Below are 21,839 nucleotides of genomic sequence, written 5' to 3' on the forward strand. Positions count from 1 at the left end.
TGTTCAGGACAGAGCTGTGAATGTAGACAGGTTCAGATAAAGGTCGACAACAGAAAATCCCAAAGAATCACAAAGATGAAGGAAGAGAATAACAATGGTTTGGTAACATTCTGCATCATGTGGCTCTCGTGATTTATTTCAGTGTGATTTTACATCATGTGGCACCTGTCATGCATCTAATGTGAGATTTTGGAATAAATTCAGCTGCAAAGCACATCATCAACACAACCATCAAATTTGGACTGAACCCATTTTGGTCTCATTATGTTTGTACACCCATGATGCACCTGAGGGCACCAATGAAGTACAAACTCAGGTGCCATCATCCCACACAATTAACTTTATTTCCTCCACTTTAGTGGACGGATTACTACTAAACTTGGTGGAAGGATGTAGTATGCATCAGGAGAGAAGTCATTACATTTTGGTGCCGATCCACATTTTCATTTATTTCCCAGGGGAGAATTCATGCATCTCGATGAAAAAAACAAACAGGCATATTTCTGCAACTTATATCTATGAGTGTGTGCAATTTGGTGCAGCTAGACTGAATTCACGGTGGGCCTTGGTGGAGGTGGACCCAATACTGAGCTCTAGAATCCAAGGGACATAACGTAGATATGTAACGAGAATGTGAGCCCCATTGTCCGTATCTGCCAAGAGGCTGCACCGATGAGTAATGTAAAGTAAATCTGCAGGAAACCTCACAGTCCACGACGTTCCCAAAGTGCACATCCTTATAGAGGAGGGAGCTGTGAGAACCCAAACAAGCTCTGATCTTCTTAGTTGTCTGGACCTAACTCCTCAAGGTCCTCACTTGGCAGCAGTCCCTGGAAGCAGACGTAGTGCGAGTTGCATTGGACCGGCGTTTTGTTGGGACAGGCCTGGACCTGCTCCGGCTTCTGCGAGGTGAACGGATTGGAGCCGCTGTCCCTGATGTGCATCTCCAGCTCCAGCAGGATCTGCATCGAGTACTTGAGCTCCATCTCACTGTGGGGGGGGGGGACAAAGAGACAGAGGGGGAATCAATAAATCAAGTGAGTTCGGTTTCATGGTCCTCGCGAGAGACAGGTGAAATTACGGGGAAACGGTGGGATGAGAGGAGAATGAGAACAACATCAATAACTTTGCTATCTTGTCGAGTTACAGTCTACCGGGGGGGGGGGGGGCAGAGGAAACAAACAGGAATTGGGCATTGGCCACCGGAGGGTTAGTGAGGGTGAGGTGTGAGAGCAGTGGTGTGATGTGGGCAACAACAACAACTGAGGACTGTGGTGATGAGGTCAGGAAGGTGAGGAGCAGGAAGACCAGACATGATATGTGGGTGAACCAATAAGACTCCGCCACAGAGGAGGTGCAGCGTCTGAACGGAGTCGACATTAATCAGTTATGACGTTTCTTTCTGCGAGAGTTTAGGGGAGCAGATGGTGTAACGCTGCGAGTTAATGAGGCCCTCTGGCACAAAGACATTCATATATTCACTACTGTTCGGGGCTTTTATTCCTAAAAGATGCTTTGTGTTTTTGTTTTGTTTTCGATACAGTTATGTGACCGACCTGTACATGGTGAAGAAGGATGGGATGTTGGAGTCTCGGAGTAGCAGGAGCGTTGGCAGCCAGCCTTCCACCAGACCCTGGTTGGCATGGAACCCTAAAAACATTAAAAACATAATAACTGCACAAAAGTGATCAGATTTTCATGTCAGTCTTGTTAAATTTGATTGGTGCCTGGAAGTAAAACCATACTACTATGAAATTGGGATTTATCATGTGGTGGGTTCAGAGTTGCCATGTAGGTGCATATGTACGACAGTATATTAGGGCCATTAAACTTATATTAAACTAGAAAAGCACTCAGTAGAGTGCATTCCTCCACCGAGGCCCTTAAATTCAATCAAGCTGCTCCAAATTTAATACAATCATAGATATCAGTTCCCTAAACAGCATCATTTTTTTATATCTAGATCTATATCCATGATTTATTCTCTGGGAAAACAGTAAAACGCTCTTATCTCACAATGTTCGAGAAAGCAAAAAAAAAAATTTCTTTGGGCTATATCGTATTCTTCCAGCAAGTTTCGTGGAAATCCATTCAGTTGTTTTTGTGAAATCTCACTGAAACTACACAGAGACAATCCAGTGCAGCAGTTCTGCCACATTTAAGCTGGTTGGCTTCATAATCTCTGCGGCATATTAACTGACAGATGTCACTTTCCCCTGACTCTGGTTTCCATCAGTGGTATTATGTTTTTTTTTTCCAGAGCAGCAGGGTAGTAGTGGTGAATATTTGCCCTTCAGCCTGACGACTGAGGTTCAAGCCGCTGTGGCAGCAAATGCTTTAAATCCATCCAGCGTAAAACGTCCTTGAATCAGACAAAACCAAGGGGAGCAGAGAATTAAAATCTCACATTAATAGTCCGTCCCACAGACAGATATATGAGAAACTATGCATGTGAGAAATAGAAAAGCAAGTGATGCATTTTTGAAAGCATCAGCTGTTCTGTAGTTTACTGGTATGTGTGTGTGTGTGTGTGTGTGTACCGGTTAAGAGTTTGCCACAGAGGCCAGAGAGCTGTAAGGCGCCTGATACTGCTGCACAGATGGTATCATGCTTTCCACCGATCTTTCCAGGGATTTAGATTTGAATAATGCACGTTACGATACAAACATCACACAGGTTACACTCCTCGTCACAGTAAAAGATTTAACAGGGAGTATAAGCGTGGCGGCATTTAGACGTTCAAGAGATGAGGTGTAAAAGAGACGTTGCACTGTGACTGTTAACGACTGTTATCGTGTCTTATTGGTACCAGAGAAATCTTCACAATAATGTCGAAGCTCCTGATTTCTTGACTACAAAAGTCATTTCAATCCCCCGATTGTAGAATGCACACATAAATAATTGTCTCCACTAACATAAGGTTTTCTCCACGTGTATCCCTAACATTATTAGATTATTTCAACATTTCAGTCCATGATTTGTTATTTTTCATCCTGTGAGTAACTGATGGTTAAATGTTCCCTCTTTAAAAACTTATCAGGACGTGTCATTCTGTTTTGCACAGGAAACTTTACCACACACTTAAGTCCCCGCTGTTATAAACAAAGTTTGTTTAAAGAAACACAGAGTGTGAGCGGAGTCAGGTTTTCTCTGCACTGCCTAACTCCTCCGCTTCTCCTTCACCTCCTGACGTTCTCCACAGGGGTCAAGGAACAGTGGATAGGAAAGGAGTTTATTTGGACTTTTTTCGCCCGCAGCCACAGTTCTATCTTCGTGAGGAGGACTTGACTGAGGCCACATCCGTCTCCTTATTGAGAGACAACAGCCCTCTGCTGTTCTATAAGGTCAAGCCTCCTGTTTATCAGTTTCTCACAGCTTTCTTGTCGCCTTCCCACTCCCTCTCAATCTCTGTCTCTTTCTAACTTTCACACACACACACACACACCGGTCTTTCTATTCCTCGTGTCACGCCGCCTGCTCCCCTATCACAGAAACAGCGTTATAATGCAGCGCTCTGCCAGCTTTGCAGTATGAAATGCAGCCAGCCACTCAGGCACTTTGCTCACAGGACGACTGATTCACCGTATATTTAGCTCCATGTGGGAGCCTGCAGTGGCTGCTGAGCCGGGGGGTGATGGGCGCAGAGGGGTCTGGGCTTTACTGGTGATTTGCAGGTTAAAGGGTCCAAGGGGCCGAGTAAGTGCCAGAGCTTAAGGAGGTGTCGGGTTGTTCGGTGCAACTTTAATGGGTTGGTTCTCTATGGGGGGGGGGGGGGGGGGGGTTGGGGGGGGGGGATTGTGATAAGTTTGAGCCTGACGTGAAATATGTGAAGTTGCTTTTGCCCATTTCTCAAACCTGCCTGTTTGGAATGGGCTGTTCTCTTGTCCTGTGTTAATGCTCCAGAGCTATTTCAGAGTTATTCCTTGTCATTAGTGAGTCCTCCTCGAACAGTTCGACTTCATACTGTCACTTGTTATTGTTTGTGTGCCGGATGTTGTGTGCAGAGCTTTTTATAAACAGTCTATGGTTAGAAAACGTTGTGTAAGAAGATTTTATAAAGTCAATGTTTTAATAAAATGAGACTGAATTTGCTTTATTACTGTTCTTCTGTGTGGTTTGCATAAAAGTGTGAATGATCTGTTAGGTCTGTTAAGCATCAGCACAATCTTCAGACCCAAGTTCACAATTTTTCAAAAATAAAAGCTTTGTAAAAGGAACGTTGTGCTTTTACTTTGAAGACATCTTTCTAAAGGAAGGGGGATTCTGTGAATGTTGATGCCATGATGGAGATCAGCATCTGTGTTGTGTGTCAGTGTCAGTCCTATGGTTAAGTGAAAATAATCAAATTATCCAAATGATCTGGCAGTGATATTGACCCAGTTGCCGACTGCTGCTGTTGTTTATCTGAAGACATAGAAGACGACATCCACTGACTGCTACAGAGCGCTGGTCCCCTGCTTAGTCACATTTTTATTAAATTAGAATGTATCAAATGTCCAAATCGCACCAAACTCCAGATATGCATTCCACATGTAGATTAAATCCATCCATAATTGACAAAAAAATGGTTTTATTAGGCCCCTATATTGTACGTCCTTGAAATGAAGACAGGACAGGGATGCAGAGGTTGTTTTGAGTCAGTGATTTTGACTGTCACACCAAATGTCCGCCTGAGTGAATCCTCCAAGGGAGTGGACTGGGACTCAAAAGGGCAGCTTATCGACATTATGCTGAGTCCAGCAATCCGAAGCCAAAATCTTTCCCAGCTACTCCGATTAATTACCCAAATCCCCAATAAAAGCCTGGCTGTAATGAATAGGCCAGATGTAGCATGTTATGCGTCTCCTACCCGCTCTGTTTACCGAGGGAGGTTATTGTCCGACACACATGAAGGGAGAGAAGTCCTAAGTTCTCTAAACACTCAGATTAAGCTGTTTCTATGTGATTCTAGGGTTTGTACTTTCACACCTCCACGATGGCACATACCAGGATGAAATCCGACCACCAGGTCCGGCTTGGCTGCTTCCTCTTCCTCCACCACCTCCTCCCAGAATTGGTGGTACAGCCCCTTATAGGCGCTGATGAAGACCTTCTGCCTGGGTCCAAACCCCCTGAGAGGAGGCCTCATGATGGGCCCGTCCACCACTTCCGGCCCCACCATGACGATCTCTATGCCCTGGTGTCCGGGGAACATGTGGTTGAGTTCGTCATAGTCTGTCAGCCCTGCTCTCATGGTCTCATTGTGGGACGCCCCTGCCACGTGAATGGTGAGGGGTTTGGCGTACGGATCCAAGCCAAAGTGTTGAACCGCCATCCCAACTGTGAGAACTCGAGAGAGGAACTCACTCTGAAGGCGCCACAAAGACTGTCGCAGGTCAGCATCATCGGGCCGCGTCCTGCTGGCGTTGTCCCAAAGGGTCGCCATGTTGGCACCGGACAAAATGGCATCCAGACGCGGCGTGAGGTCGCCCTGCATGGGGAGCCAGTCGTCCCAGTTCTTCACCTCAGCGGCTGACTTGGACCACTCCTCAGTGGGGAATGGGAGGTCTCCTGTGTGTGGTAGAACATTTATGATGAAGACAACAACGCATGTTGACTCGGCCTGTCAAGTTTACAGAAAAGCTCGAAAAAGCAATAAGAGAAATTCAAAGGAACTAATTACAATTTCGAAACCACACAGATATTCCACTGGGACTGTGTCCCTTTTAGTCTCTGATGTATTTAGTTTCTGCAGCTCAGCTTTAAAATACAGCCGACTACCTCATTAATGCAACATCGCGTTTTAAGGCCTTTTCATTACTCACCAGTGAACATCAGCCACTCCACTAGTCTGTCAATGGCCACCAGACGCAGTGTTTTGCAGACTTTTTTATGCTGAGGCCAGTCTTTTCTCTGACAGTCCTTGGTGCAATAGTACACATTCAAGCACCTGCGAGAGAAATCATGGGAATTAATCGAAAAGAAGCACTTTTACTAACAAAGTTGTACAAACTACTATACATCTGCATTTGAATTTGTTTTGCGATTTTCTAAAGATTGCATAAGTTTAGATATTCAAGGTCCTTAGAGGATAAGTCCTCCGGTGATCCGCTGACATTTCATCTCGAGCCATCATCAGGTTCAAATGTGCAGTTTGTTCAATAAGTTGATTCACTACGGAAAAAAAACCTTGAAAGCTGCATTGTAAGAAACTGTCGTAGTTTAATTCAGATGATTAAGTTTAGATATTTCTTTCAGTCCCAAAGATCTGCTGTATTGCAGCAGGAGGGAAGCATCAGTTAGAAAATAATACATTTGAATATATGCAACGTAAACATGATGCAATACAAAAATAGGGGCGATAGAAACATTAGAAGAAATAATACAAATAATTATAATAAGAACGTATAACAATAATATTTACAATGTAAACAGAATAAATTCAGTGAAGTAGCACTGCACGTATAGGAAGATGAACCTCAGGGGCCAATCAGATTTCATGGCCCTGCCCATGCATCCGCCCCTGCATGGCAAACATTATACCTGCTAACTGCCCACATATCAGCAATGTAATGTGAGCGTGTTAATTTCTTCCTGTTAGTATTATTTAGCTTTGCAATGCTATGCCTCAGTATAAATCATTCAGATTTATTATCAGAACGTCTTGTGCCAGGACGTAAATAGCATCTTGCATTCCCTTAGAACCATCTACATTTGACCTTCTTCTACTGTTGTATACTCGTGACTCTTACGGCGGATTCTGTCCCGTTTTAGACGACGGAAACACGCACGCCAGTCAGATGCTGCAATTTAAATTATGGTCATGTGGCCTCGGTGTGTGTGTGTGTGTGTGTTGTCGCACAGTTCAGGTGGTGAGGTAGTGTGTTAGATTAGGAATGTGACGGCCAGTTGGCGCTTTGAGGGAGATATTACTTTACCTTGCAATCATTTGCTGCCTCGGAGGCGCCTGCATTTACATAAAACAATTTATCAGCCACTGTGTAGTGACACGGTGCACACAGGGACTAATCCTCCAAAAAGTGGCTTACAGGTGAGGAAACAGAGGTGGCTGTGAAAAAGGAAAATATATATACATATATATATATATACATATATATATATATACATATATACATATATACATATATATATATATATATATATATATACATATATACATATATATATATATATATATTTTTTTTTTTCAGAGATCCAGATTTAGGAAAGCATGCAGAGGCTCTGTTGGACTGTTCGTGGGAATTCTCAAATGTCAAAGGTCCGGAGGGTTTTCACTCGTCAGCAACTCTGGTTTTTCGTCTGCTGCTCCCAGTTACTTTTCCACGAGAGGCAGTAGCAGCTGGGAATTTCACCCACATGCATGATGGTGTGTGTGTGTGTGTGTGTGTGTGTGTGTGTGTGTGTGTGTGTGTGTGTGTGTGTGTGTGTGTGAGAGTGTGTGAGAGAGAGAGAGAGAGAGAGAGAGAGAGAGAGAGAGAGAGAGAGAGAGAGAGAGAGTGAGTGTGTTTCTGAATCTACTGGAGAGAGAAAAGAGAGAAACAGACAAGCAAAGGTGAGATAACAAAAAAAAACAACGAGGCCCTTGTGAATAAGCAGCACAATATCCCGGGGCTCTTACTCTCAATACGCTCCTTGAAATATCTGCATTGCTGTGACAGTACAAAATACATTAAGCTGCTCATAATAAGCTGCAGGGCTCTGGAGCAATGAATCACAATCATGGGACTTAGTTATATCTGCCACTGGCCATCGTCCACCTTTGTGGAGTCGTCCGCACCTTGACGGTCCGTCATCATAGGGTAATGCTTCACTCATGACAGCTTTCGGGCAACGATGTCAAACCAATGTCCCGACCAGGTGCTGATGGAGCCGAGCGGAGAACGCTGTGGGTTTCAGTGACCCTGAAATACTCTGATGGTCAACAATGATTAATGTTAATCAGTGTTAATGCCAGGGTATTGCAGCGCGCCGCGGAGCACCTACTAAAAGGAAGCACACTGGAGAGCTCAAGTGTCGCCCGTCCCTTGGGGCTTCGCACTCACTTCACACAACGCTTCAGGGTCTGGTTCTCGCCGAGATGCTCCGGCAGTTTGTTGCAGCCGGTGCAGAACTTAAAGGTCTCCTCCATCTTCTGGAACATCTCCTTGTAGTTGCGGAACGAGATTCCTTTAGCTTCTCCCACAACGGCAGCCCTGGTTGGCATGGAACAAATGAAGCAATGAGGAGAAGAAATTCATCATTTATAACATGTGTGTCCATATTGATGAATCAGAGTCTGTTTGCACCTGTACTCTCCGTAGTCCTTCATGTTGAGCTTGTTGAGAATCACCTTGGAGAGCCCGGGCACGTTGGAGTCCAGAGAGTAAAAGCCAGACTGGTCCGAGAAGACGCTGTCGGTCCCAGGAGCGTAGGACTGAGGGAGAGCTGGGATCTGAGATGCCATGTTGACGCCTTGGCTTTCCACTAAGAGGAGAGTAATGCATCCAAAATATAGAAAAACACACATTAACATTAAATTCACTGAGACTGGAGGGTCAGCTCTGTCCTGGGATAACGCCTTGACCCAGCAGAGGTGGTGGGACATCCCAGAGAATACGTAATTCTCACTTTAGTCCATTTTAGTTTCTATATGTTTCTCATATTTTCTCCTAAAATTCACTGAAAGAAAGACATGAAAAAAGACTTATTGCAAGTCATATTTGAGACTTCAGGGAGATACCTTCATGACTGGTCTCTGTTTTTATCCCTTCGAGAAAGAAATCCATCTATCCACCTTTTATCTATACTGCTTATCTATATGACACTTAATCTGCATCTGCGAGAAAATGAAAATGTTACCATGCAAACTGGTAACAGTGCTACCCACCTTCATCACCATGCCACCCAAATAATAACACATGTATTATTTTATTAGCCATTAATATGACATAGTGTTTAAATTTAATCAAAACAAATACAAAATCTTGAACCTGTCTTGACAGTAACTCAATGTCATCCAGCAGGACGCTGCACGGTCCAGTCAAATAAGTGCACATTCCTTCTAGATTACTTTGTGTGCCATGTTATTTTGTTTTTTTTTGCAGTTCACCCTGTGATCATGGCAACAAAAGATAAAATAACCATGGCGGTGATAACTCTCCAGCATTGCCCAACCCTGTCACAGAGTATTATCAAATGTTATCCACCGGTTTGGTGTCTGTAATGGCTCAGTCAGTCAAACTGGGCCTGGTACCAGGAACAACAACACCCCCCCCCCCTCCCCACCCCCCACCCTCAACAACAGCAGCGCCCTCTGAAATATCAGGTCCATTCTTTTTCAAGGCTTTGTGTGACAGATAGGCAGCAGAGTGAGGGGCTTGTGTGGACGGACAGACTGACGAATGAGAAGAAGCAGAGCGGCCCGGACACACAGATGTATTCTTAGTGTGAACCCTCACACGCAAGTTATCTCAATGCAACCAGCAGAAAAGATTTCCTCTGCTTTTATAGATGACGACTCCAGACAGGGTGCAAAATGCTTCTCTTGATAATGCATCACTGTCGCCAGGAGCCCCACAAAAAGCTATTTCAGAACCGAGGATAACATTTTTTTTTAAGGAATACACATAAGGTTCTCCAGGATATGAGATTGGTTTTTTTCCCGGTCCCCCCAGTGAAAGAGCTGCACATAAACACAGGCTGTGCTCCTTCCTATTATACATTGTGTTAATCTCAAGGCAGTGGTAGGAGTCTTTCTTCTCTGCATAGCTACAGAGGTGTAAAGCAGAGCAGGCTTGCCTTTGTGCATTTAAAACACACACACACACACACACACACACACACACACACACACACACACACACACACACACACACACACACACACACACACACACACACACACACAGCCTGATGACAGAGACTCACGACCAGAGGATCACTCCAAACCTCAGCCAAGCGGAGGCTGCCCAGGGAATGTTCTTTGTGTTGTGTCACCGTGCCTCATGCCCTTGACAAACAAAAAAATCTATCCTCTGTCCCCACAACCCTGGCATCCTCACCCCTCACCCCGCACCCCCGCCTCCCCCCTGTTTGCATGTCACATGATCTATGTGCTTGTCTTGACATAAGGGGAAATAAGAGGGGGGAGAAATGTGATCATCACACGCACACCTAACCCTAACCCTACACACACATGTTTGTACTTCTATCTTAGTGAGGTCACTCATTGACATGATACACTCGCGAGCCCCTTACCCTCACCTTAACCACCCGAACTAAATGCCTGACCCTAACCCATAAGCCAAGTCTTAACTCTCAAACAGCCCTTTGAAAAAGTGACGACCGGTCAAAATGTCCTCACTCTGTAGGGTCTATGCTTAAAATGGTCCCCACAAAGATATCAGTACAGGTTCTCACACACATACACACACACACATCTATGTAACTCACAAGCCTCCTTCAGTCTGCTCTAGATTTTGCTGGAGGTTTTTTAGAATCATGTCTGCAACTTTTTTCACATTCAATTTCTAGTTATTTTGGATGAAGTACCTTTGATACAATATTTTCCCATGTTTATTATGATATTGTGATGTGAACTGCATTTACCTACAAGCATCTCGCAGCCATAAAACCTTCTACTTGGCTTGAGAACCGCACAATAAATACTTTATCACACCTAGACACTGTTTTGCCGTCTCAACGCTCCTCGTTAAAAAACACAACAACTGTGTTTCATCCACTTTTCAGGAACTCTGCATCTTTTCAATTTCACATCGAGCGACGCTGGGGAACGATTTTTGCCTCATCACGTCTTGAAAAAATTGAAAGGCCTTTTATCTAATTAGTTTGCTGGTATCTGCAGAGCGTCTGGGAAAGGCATGCACAGACTGAACAGATTTCCCACCAGAGGGCAGATCTTTCTGTCCTCACACATCTGACCCCGACAGATAAAAGTCCCACCACTGGTGATCTGGCCAAAGCATGATCATTATGACTGCCGCCATGTCACCACACACACCAAGACACGTAGTGTTAGTTTGTACCTGTGATTCCAGACGAGCAGCGTGGATCCTAGATGATTCTGTGAGTTTTCTCAGCTGAGTACAGAGGAAGCAAAGTGACTGACAGCTCCTTATGCTGGATGTGAGCAAGTCATGGAGCCCTCACCTCCTCTGCTGGAGTCTTAAAAAGCCCACCCCCAACAGAGCCAAAGTTGGGGAGGTGCAGAGTGCTCCTGGCATCTGAGGTTAGAGGGTAGGGGGAGAGGGAGCCGGAGGGGTTAGGGGAGGTGGGTTTGGCCTTAGAGGAAGGTGGGGGCCGGTGAGGAGAGGAGTGGGGAGCAGGACAGATACACATTCTGAGAAAAAGCTGGGTGGGGTGGAGTGAAGGGAGAAGAGGTGGAGACCCGAGCGGGACACACGCACACACACACAGGATCAAATATATTCCTCAGATGTCACACACACTCAGCCTGGATGAGGGGAGAGATGAGAGGATGCAGGTGGAAGAGAAAAGAGGAGTTAGTGATAAGACACATCAGAAAGGGGATTTCTGGAATCAGTGAATGTGAAGTAAACAAGTGTGCGAGTGAATGAAAAACAATTTTGATGTGTTAATATATTCTCTTTAAGTATGTGCTGCGTGACTGCTTTGACTTCCTCTCATTATTCTTCAAGTGCAACAGCCGGGACGTGTAAAGTCTCAAAACCAATTTCAGTTTTGAAAGATCCGCAGCTCGTCAGGTCATTTCTGTGAAACACAAGCAAACACGAGCCTCTCTGTTAGTGTGTGATACATTTGAATGGATGAGGAAAACACTACCGTAACACAAAGAGCCAACACCACCCTCGAAATGAGAAGAAGACACCGTATTATACAAGAGATATTCACCATCTTGTCCATTGTTCTACAATTGCAATAATGACAAACGTTGACTTTTAATTTAAAAAAATTTATTTGGTCCATCGGAACCTGAGATTGAAAATTAAACATACATAAGTTTTGTACACATATACACATATCCATCCCACAGAAAAGATCGTTAAAATATATCTCACATTCATCAGAGATCCAATTTTTCAGCATTAGGTTGTATTTTTTTCAATTTCTACTATTATACTTTTGTCTTTTATTTTACAAGTTTAAAAGGGTCAGTTGATTTTTTTCAAATCTTTTTTAAATCTTTTTTTTTGTGGCTTATATTTGCAGTCTGTACAATTTACAAGGAGGAAACCAGACATGGGAGAAGAGAGAGAGAAAAAAGGCGTCGTGTCGGCCTCTCGAACCTTTTTCCCAGCTGGCAGCAGCCTCTTCAGCAGCAGGGGGCGCCACTGAAGCACAGAAGAGTGCCCACCACAATTTCAACCAGGAGGGGAGTGAGTTCAAAAGACACAAGCAAGAGCAACAGTGACAATAATGACAACAAAAAAACATAAGTAAAAAACAAAAATCAATCTCAATGTAAATGTAAAGTGATTCAGCAGCGACACTGAATTATGAGGTGCCTCGTCTTTGCAGGTGTTTCAGTGCACGTTCTCCTCAAGCTCATCCCCCTGGGCTCAATCTAAAGCCTTAAATTATCACATTCCTTTATCTGTCATTCATTGACGCAGTGATCATCAACAGCATTCATTAGACAACAGGCCTGCAAATCACTTATACCAATAAATTAGACGCTCCACAGCTGCTGGGCCGCACTCACACTCGTGGGGACATCTGGAAGTGGTCGTTACACGTCCTGTATCTTTGGAAAAACTTATTTACAGTCACTTCGGCTTCAGGTTTCTTTCAAGAAACGTTACGCTGCTGTAGTAGTTCTCACACAAAATGAAGGTGACGTGAAGCGAAGTCTACAGACGAGGACAAGACGAGGCCGTGCGGGGACAACACCAGCTACAGGAACGACTCACGAGCCGATGCACGTTTCAGCGTTTGCTCAATTCAAGGTCGCAAAGTCGTGAGCCGAATCATCTCACGGAGGAACTCTTCAGACTCAGAACTTTATCGACATACAAAAATGATTTCTTCTACCAAAACAATCATCGTCCTATCATAGTCCTCCAGGGATTTTCTTATCAAGTTTTTTTTTTCTCATTTCACGATGATAATAGTAAGACGTCAACTTGGTACATGTCATAGTACCGCATTAGTTCTCCCTCTACATCTACGTTGCCATGGTGACGAGTGAAAGATCCTCAGCGAAAGATGACTAACGGCTCTGGCGGCGGATGAATTGGAACGAACAACTGGGTGGGGCGTGCGTGAAACAGCTGCGGGGGGAACACATCCTGAGAAACGACGCAGACGAAAACTCAGAGAGAACTAAACCGTTTTCTGTGTCACAACACGTCTCAGGGGTCCCCTCGTCTCTCTTATTGCGTTCGCATGCAGTCTGACAAAAATGGAGATTTGTTATTACACGAGGACTCCGTGCTGTCGCTAATGTGCTGTCAGTGTATTCTTGCGGGAGGACGGCCCAGATGCTGGCGCTGCACCCGAGCAAACAAAAAAGTGGTCCCTGACCTCCCAGAGTAAACTCTTAAAAGCTCCCCTGTGGCAGACTGACTGTTCAAACAGCAACTCGCTTCTCCAGCACTCGCAAAGTACTTACAAAGTGCTCGCTGACCTTCTGTACCGGAAAGAACCAGACAAAAAGAGGTGTGAGGTGTCACAATGCAGAAGTGCAGGATTCAGCATGAAGTCACTCTGTAGGATGTGTGTTCAAATACGGATCAACTGACTCGCCTCCAGCATTTAGACCTCAAACTGAGGTTGAGAGAAAATTACTTTAAGAGGGTAAAGACAAAGATGTATACAAGTCTTTTTTTCTCTGGAGCAATAAAAAGCCAAAATTTGATGTTTGTCTACCAAAGCACAAAGGTGGGGATTTCATTGTAGCGGTTTACTGACATGCACATATGAGTTAGTTGCTGCAGACATTCTCCCAGGTTTTTCTCCTGCCAACCCCCCAGTAAAAACCCTGGATAATGTCTGAGTGAACCCATGTGACAATAGTGCAGGAGATTCTCTGGAGGATTCAGTGGGCATGAGACATTTCTGACAAGCGACAGATGCAAAACTGAAAAAAACCCAAATATGTCAGGACAAAATGAGGAGCCATACACATAGAGGACAACTTAGAAAGAGATTTGAAAACTTTTGGTGATACGGGTGCTGTAAACGAAATCTCTCTCTGCAGCCGAATTTATACGTCTCCTATGTCTCCTACATGCTGCGCCCCCCCCCTTCACCTGAACGCACCAGATTTTTCTGTTGTTTTTCACCAGAGAATCTCCTGCTGCATTCTTCATATGTGAAAGGCAAACTCTGGACAAAGTCTGGACCCCACTGTGCGGAAAATGTCCGGGATTCATGTCTGAAAACGGCTTGTGTGTCAGTTCTCCACAAGACAAAACCTCCGAAAGCACAACACCGCCGTCTACACCGCCTCCTTCCCAGTGAGCGGTTCTTTTTACGAACAAACAGAGATAAAGAGATTCCAGCTACCACACACACCTGTCACTGAATCAGCCTGAGGTTTCTGCTCCACTCCAGCCAGCTGTAAAGGTTGTGAGTTTGGTCCTGAGCTACAGAGCGCTTTGACAGCACCGTGGTGATGGAGAGTGTGGACTCACAGTACTGATATGAATGATGGCTTGTTCTACGATCTCAAAAAACACAAATATGGACAAAACGGCAACAAAGGTCATGTATTAAAGAAGTAAGACTGATACTGACTGAGTGTATTGTTTCAAAACAAAAAACAAAAAAACGTGTAACCAAGAGTAACACTCGAAGTTGGGTTTGGCTCATTAAGTACCGCATCAAGGACAGGGTGAGATAAATCCCACTGAAGTATCCCACTTTGTTAGCTGTCTCTGTGCATGACATGGGGGGGGGGGGTGTCCGATTGTTGCAGGCATACGGCTCAGTAGTTACAGCGCCCCACCCTGGCCTTTGTGAAGCTGGGTCGTCTCCGAACGTACGAAAACCCGGGGCTGACATCCGTGCCACATACAGCGCTTGTACAAAATACCTCCAGAATTCAAAGTGGATCCTCTCCGATGACTTGGTAAAATAATCGTCCTGCGAGTACGTCCCTGTCACTCCACGTAGCCCGCTTCCCTAATTTATTCCTGACATGGCACATCCACTTGGCAAGGGACAGAGTGCATGAGGGCCAGATGAAGATTTCAGCATTTACGGAGCATTTGGAGGGGGGGAGAGAGCACATAAATGCTGCCCGTTCATGCTATACATTCATGTGTGTGTCCATCCAAAAAAATGGACACACAAATACACATCTGTCTCTGTGTTTCAGGGCTGCACACACCACTCGCCCACCCCAGTCTGGTTTTCCAGTGGTCTTGACAGTTCATTGATGTGGAGTCTGCGTATGTACAGGGTGAAAGTGGGCGGTGGTCATAGCGGCCTGGGCCGGTGCAGGCCGTCGATGTCTGGCGTGAGCTGCGGGCTGTGGGTGGCTTTCGTGGGGGTCCAGTCTCCCAGAGAGGCCTGGGCTGCCTTGCGGTGAGCGAGGCGGTGTGTGATGGAGAAGCCGGCGTTCCCTTCGAGCTGCGACAGCACGACCAGCACCTGCCTGCAGAGGGAGACATTGCAACAAGGACGTCAAGCTGCTGAGAGGCACATCAAGGCCAAACAGGCACACGCTGAGCATTCAGAGCACAAATATGATGATGATTATGTGAATAATAATAATAATAAGGTGGTGTATTCAACTTATTGGTGTGAGGAAGGTGGTCTGAATTTTATATTTGCTTCCCCAGCTTAATTCATATTTTCTTTGGATCCTCCGACCACACTCCTGTGACATATTTCATCCTGAACATAATTGCCTTGCAGCCTAATGCTTTCATCTCCTCTATACACTGTGTAATATCGAGTGAGTAAAAACAGAGTGATATTGCAGCGTCGAGTGTTTTTATCAAGTGGAATTGACATAATCTTCTTGTTAGACGAGAGGAAACGACATTAAAAGACATGGTCCTCATGCATGGGGACTCTTTACAGTTTCCTATTACGCGGGACATAACTTCCAGATGATAAGGTCGTAAATTTGCGCTAATGTGCGCAGCAATGCGTCCGTACGACTGCAGCATTCATGCAGTGGATGTCCAAAGACGCTAAACTCAGAGAAACCTAATGACGTGTGAACATCGACACCGTGCTCGATTCTGCAGGTGTCTATCAAACATAATATTTCCCATGTCTCTAAAGGGCACAGAGCAGATTGACAGGCAAAACAAAAGCAGTTAAGGGAAGATTATTAAGAAACATAGAGTGCTAATCATCTAGGATCGCTGCTTTCATTTAAATGTGTACAAATATAATCCTCTATGGTGGGTGGATGTTCGCTGCACCTGTAGCAAATGTTCCCAGAGCGTCTAATCTCCTCACTAATCTATTCAGGTTAATCACACCAAAATATAGTGTGATATAAAAAAAAAAGCCCCATCAGAGTTGTGTGTATGTGAGGAAGAGAGAGAGAGAGAACAGGGTACCTGTGCAGGGGCGGGACGCTGTCGATGGTCTTGAGGCTGCCGCGCGTGGACACCACGTTGAAGCTGTCGGTGCAGTCACAGGAGACGTGGAGGTAGTATTTGGGGTGGCGGTTCTCCACCACCACGATGAGCCCCGCCCAGCCGTGGGTCAGGTAGTAGCACGTCATGCCTTCACGTCCCTGAGGAGAAGAGAAAGCTGAAGATGTATGTACGGCAGAGATTCACGTGACATTTACAAGACATACAGGCCAAGTCCAATCCTCTAAATGTATAAAGAAGGGACAGTTCAGTGAGGACATTTTAAATCATCTTCTTAGGCCCCCTAGAGTCTAAGAGAGGCAATATTTCACTCATTCTAAATGCTAATAGACACAAAGAGTAACGGAGGTGAGAGGAGATACAGTATAGTAGCTGAAAGCAGTGGTGGAATAGCAGCAGGGATGTGGTAGAGGTGAGGTGAGAGGGATAAGAGAAGGTCTGTACAGATCTAATAAGAGCTATATTGCTATATTATCCATATTTCAGTATGACCTTGGTCTTTAATGGACTAAGACCCGTTACAGACAACGGCAGTTTTCTAACTGCAGTCTGCTGTGAAATAGCTTTTAAGATTAGCACTGCCATCTTACAACATGAAAGTTCCTGGTTCAGTTTTGGTGTGTGTTAGTTTGCATGTTCTTCTGACATGCAAAGTAGGGTTAGGTCAATTGTAGACACTAAACTGTAGCGTGAATGAGTGTTGGTCTCTGTGTGTTGGCCCTGCGATACGCTGGCAGCCTGTCCAGGATGTACCCTGCCTCTCGCCCAATGTTAGCAGGGATTGGCGCCGACCCCTCTTTGAAACCTTAATGGATAATAAGCAGTATAGATAATTGATGGATTGTTGAATTCACAATACAACTCTCTGACGGAGAGATGACTTTCCCCTCTCATGATGTGTCTGCTGATTTTTGCTTTTGGGGCCTGTCATTGTAATTAAGTTAAAACAAATGCAGCAGAACATCTTTAGCTGCTGTCAATGTCACCTCAGTTTTACCATGAATCCTACTCTAACTAACACATAACGGACAGCATGTTTGTAGCTCAGAATCCAGAACTTTTCTTTTCATGACCCAGAATTGGTCAAATTAATCAATAATATCCCAAAACATCAATTTTTTAACCATATCATGAAACACAAGAAGTAGAGCGGCTGCTGTTCACTGCAGAGTGGTTGACACCCACTGCGTGTGGTGAATTCCTAGAGAGCCGAGGAGCTGAATGATTTAACAAAGACGATCTCAAGTGTTTAAAAAGCCCTGTCAACCTCTAAAATACCAAGCAATGTGACAGCAGTTTTAGGAAAGTGCTGTTCAGGAGAGCCAGAATAATTTGTTTCCTTCAGTGTGAGCGGGTCTGTGTGTGTTAGATAATGTGCACACACGTGCATGTGTAAAGGCAGGACTCTGCTGAGGAAATCTGAAGTGTTATCACAAAGTGGCTTACTGAGTTTCATGCAATCTCCCGCTTCACAAGCGTATATGTATTCAAAGAGGTGTGTGTGTGTGTGTGTGTGTGTGTGTGTGTGTGTGTATGTGTGTGATGGGAGGACAGGGAAAGTCGAAGCTGTGGAGTGAGGAAACTGAAAAAGATATTTAACAGATTAAAATCGAACTGTGCTTGTTCTCTTGCTCTCACCTCGTGTCTTTCCCCTTTGTTTTCCGTGAGGAGGATGATGGCGTCGGCCAGCGTGGTGGCGTTGGCCTCCACCTGCTCCACCATCACCTGTCTGGAGCTGTAAATGGCGAGGATGTAGCCAGGGAAGTCCTGGCTGGGCCGCCGTGCTGCTCCACTGGTTGGGCTGGAGACTTTTGGAAAGAGATAGTGATGTGAATCGGACAAAAACTAACAGATGCTGTGTGTTCAATGTCAACTGAGTTTCTGTTCATGTTGAGTATACAAACAAAACAAAAAAGCGCTTTGCTTGTGCACACTGCATGTTTACACCTACTGGGTGTGGCTGGACCTCCTGTCCCGCTGACATTCATCTGCCAGTGGTTGAAGGCGCAGCAGACAACAGCGTACTCCCCCGGCTCCAGCATCACATCACAGCCGACAAACTTCTTCACGGCTCGCTTGCTGTGGGCCAACAGGCGGCCCAGGGTCAGCTTGTTGCCGCTGCCGAAGGAGGCGCGAAACACCATGATGCACAGGTCCAGCAGGTGGCTGTCGGCTGTGTCTGAACGCCTGGGGAGGGAGAGGGGATGAAGAGGTTAGAGCACAGACAGGAGAGGAGGGAACAACAAAAACAGGGGCAGGAGAGGAGGTGCGGGGGAGGGCTAAAAATTAGCCTGACTGTACCTGCTTCCCTCCTGGAAGAGAGCGAACTCCAGCGCCGTCCTTTCCAGCACAGTAAGGGCTGTGACAGTCACCGGGCCGCTGGCCTTGCTGGGGAAGCATCCCTGTAGCCTCACCTCCTGCCAGTCCGAGTGGATCTTACAGATGTCCACAGAGTCAAAGTACCTGTGGGAGGAGAGGGCAGAGAGGTTACGCCCAGGCCACGCCAGGATGCGCGATTGTCAGGGAACGTCTTGCTTTTCATTGCAGGGCCCATGTTATCAGGTCAGAGCGCCCACAGAGCGCCGTGCGTCTCAGACCCACGCGGCTCCTCTCGAGATTTGAGGTCTCTGGAAAGGATATTTCAACATCTCTCGAATATATCACAAACATAAATATTTGGAACACTTGTTTTCAAAGCAAAAGCGCATTTATGTTTGTTTTAACAAGGTTTTATTTATGTTATTATTGCAGGACGTGAACATTCACTGCTTCAGTGTATAGACCTTCTTTGGTCTATACACTGGAGTGTGGGAACCTGACCTGAGGCCATCGGGACCCGTCAAGTCGGGGCGGGTTCGGACGAGAATTTTGAATGATATTTAGGTCGGCTTCCGTCACGTTGGTTGGGCCTATGTACGTGATTTTTTTTTAATCAAGGAAAACATCAGACTCTGGCTCAGACGCAAAAAAAACAGAATGCCTGTCGAGGCCTGTTCATTTTCTCTCAGGCTCCGACAGAAAGTTGCAGCCTAAGTCAGACTCTACTATAAACAGTATGGCATTTATTTAAAAAGTCTGTATGTTTCCAGATTCTGCTCTCTTCCTGTCATTTGAAAGCACCGCAATCAAATCCTTAACATTAGCACAGCCTCTGTAGGTGCTGCTGTACAAACACAGTTTTAGTGCTTACACATCAGACCTCCTCCTTCAAAGACGAAGCCCCCGAGAGACATTTCCTTCTCACTTTTCTATTATTTCATCACTTCCTAACCTCACCCTGACAACTGTCTCCCGGCCTCCTTTTGTCGTCTTGACAATCAAGAACAAGAGAGAGGAAGAATGAGAAGGTATGCTGAAGTTTTACAGTAGGTTTTGATCACTAGAGACAAACATGTCTGCTTCTGATGTCTTTTGTTTCTTTATGTTTTGTACTTTACTGTGTTTAGTGTAATAGTCTTTTTTGAAACCTTATTAATAATCAGCATCAGGGCTACTTGTCCACTTGATGCATAAGAGTCAATACATTCCTCGTCCTTTTTGCTTCACTGACACAGGTTTGGGCAGACACAGGCTAAGGTTTGTCATTTAGTGCGAATCGGAGAAATAATTTTACTGTCACAGAAACCAATAAAGAGCCAGAAGACAGATGAGATTTTTCGTCTGGGCCGAACACATTTCTCAGGTTGGATTTTTTCACGGAGGACAGCCACACCGGTCTCTCTGAACTTATTGCGGAGTTATTGCTCTTATTTTGTTAGACAGACATGAGTAGCACACCGACAAACACATAATTCATCTTCAGGTGAACCCGCTGACCAGCTGGACTTTGTGCCGATATGCATTGATCAGATGATTTGCTGACAGTGGGGGGGAAAAACTTTTTCTAGGCAAGAACGGTCCTGTCTGTGGGATCACTTTTTGGCAGTGTGAAATCAGGTTAGTTACACAAACAAAACACTGAGGGAAATGTTTATGCAACAGTTAAACTGATTCTTTTCAAATCTTAATTTGTTTTTTTGGATTTGATTTCAGGGCAGTAATTCGTTTTAGTTTTCTTTTTTTTTGTCACATTAGGAGTTTTGCTTGTGTTGTGCTTTAGAACAGTCCTGGGCAGAAACTCCCAAACTTCTTCATTTCACATTACTTTCAGGTTTGTTGTCAATTATACTCTTACAGGAAACAGTGTTTAATGACCTCTAACCGGCCAACCATAGTTTGTATATAAAGACGGACGACATGTAGCCAAAGTGTCTTGATCGCCCCTGGTGGCTGACTGCAGCATAGGTCACAAATCCCGCCTCATCCATGTTAGTGGATGGGACATGGACCAAACTGAAAGTCCATTCCATTGGCACTCGACCATGTCCATTGGTTGAGTGCTTGTATCAAAGGTAATTCGCTACTGCAACTCCATCCCACAATTGCTACTTTGCAGACTCTGACTCCAAATGTGTAAAATGACGGCGTAGGTATATTCAAGCTTAATTGCTATGTGTTGTCCATCTTCATTTACAGTCTAATGGCTCAAGACATGGCCATTTTATGTAAAAGAAAGACAGATAGAAATATTAACGCTTGTCAATACTTAATGCTGCGTGTGACGGAATGAGAGGATTAATCTAATATGACAAAACTCTGAGCCATGACAAGTCTAAGCCTTTGACTGCCAAATCCCTGGCAACCAAAGCAACTACAAGAAGAAAACAGCATTACAAACAATTCCATACGAACAGCACGGTGTGGGAAACAGTGTGTGATGCGCTTGTCAACAAACAAAATGTACTGAAAACAACAACGCAGTCACTCAGTTTGGTGTCAATACCAGATGGTCAGTAAAATCCACAGGGCCAAGAGATTACTAAACCATCCATAGCACTTTCTGTACTTCCATCATGACACAATTGAAGGACATTTGGAGAGTTGTTTCACCTGCACTCACTTAATAAAAGCTTTAACATTCGCTGCTCTGAACAGCTGGCGCTGAGCACATCTTTCCTGGGATAAACCCTCACAGGAAGTCATGCATTTTACATTTCTGACAGTTGTGTGTGTGTGGAATAAACAAAGGGATGTGGGTAAGTGTAGCGTTAGCGGGCCGAAGCAACCATGGCTCAAATTCATAGTCCTTCATACCAGTGGAATCAGATATCAACAGAAAAGTCATATCAGAGCAATGATAACTTAAGTTGACAAAATATGCGCGGTGTCAGTTACAGCTGCTGCCACGGAGCAGATTGGCAAATCCAGAACGACTGATTCATGTCACAACACAAGATGTGATTCACTTCTACAAAAGAGG

General features: G+C 44.9%; 2 protein-coding genes across 4 annotated transcripts in view; both read right to left on the reverse strand.

Annotated features, from left to right (window-relative positions):
* Positions 1 to 256: 256 nt before the first annotated feature.
* LOC117753045 (putative protein MSS51 homolog, mitochondrial) lies at positions 257 to 11,237 on the reverse strand. 2 transcript variants are annotated; one of them, XM_034570874.1, is made up of 7 exons: positions 11,024 to 11,237; positions 8,286 to 8,451; positions 8,043 to 8,192; positions 5,805 to 5,929; positions 4,987 to 5,550; positions 1,557 to 1,650; positions 257 to 990 (listed from the first exon to the last, which is right to left on the reverse strand). In XM_034570874.1, exons 2-7 carry the CDS (start codon positions 8,441 to 8,443, stop codon positions 783 to 785), a joined length of 1,299 nt encoding a protein of 432 aa, XP_034426765.1. In that variant the 5' UTR covers positions 8,444 to 8,451; positions 11,024 to 11,237; the 3' UTR covers positions 257 to 782. The 2 variants fall into 2 exon arrangements, with proteins under 2 accessions (XP_034426765.1, XP_034426764.1); XM_034570873.1 differs by having other exon boundaries at positions 8,286 to 8,463; positions 11,024 to 11,233.
* A 1,830-nt stretch (positions 11,238 to 13,067) lies between these two features.
* Positions 13,068 to 21,839, reverse strand: part of capn15 (calpain 15) — a 37,868-nt gene continuing 29,096 nt past the window's right edge. Inside the window, exons 8-12 of one of the 2 annotated variants that reach the window (XM_034569700.1) lie at positions 18,842 to 19,003; positions 18,492 to 18,727; positions 18,179 to 18,348; positions 16,502 to 16,680; positions 13,068 to 15,579 (exon numbers count right to left, since the gene is read on the reverse strand). In XM_034569700.1, coding sequence (XP_034425591.1) covers positions 15,402 to 15,579; positions 16,502 to 16,680; positions 18,179 to 18,348; positions 18,492 to 18,727; positions 18,842 to 19,003 — 925 coding nt within the window. In that variant the 3' untranslated portion in view covers positions 13,068 to 15,401. The remainder of the gene's footprint in view (positions 15,580 to 16,501; positions 16,681 to 18,178; positions 18,349 to 18,491; positions 18,728 to 18,841; positions 19,004 to 21,839) is intronic. The other variant, XM_034569701.1, reaches the window with a different exon arrangement.

Source organism: Hippoglossus hippoglossus, chromosome 19 (genome assembly GCF_009819705.1).
Source record: "Hippoglossus hippoglossus isolate fHipHip1 chromosome 19, fHipHip1.pri, whole genome shotgun sequence".
Lineage (NCBI taxonomy): Eukaryota > Metazoa > Chordata > Actinopteri > Pleuronectiformes > Pleuronectidae > Hippoglossus > Hippoglossus hippoglossus.

Coding starts and splice junctions, on each gene's coding strand:
- LOC117753045 (XM_034570874.1), bottom strand. CDS start 8,443: ATGGCATCTCAGATCCCAGCTCTCCCTCAGTCCTACGCTCCTGGGACC. Junction 5,551..5,804: donor GGAGTGGCTGATGTTCACTG/GTGAGTAATGAA, acceptor TACCACACACAG/GAGACCTCCCATTCCCCACT. Junction 991..1,556: donor TCCTTCTTCACCATGTACAG/GTCGGTCACATA, acceptor CCCCCCCCACAG/TGAGATGGAGCTCAAGTACT.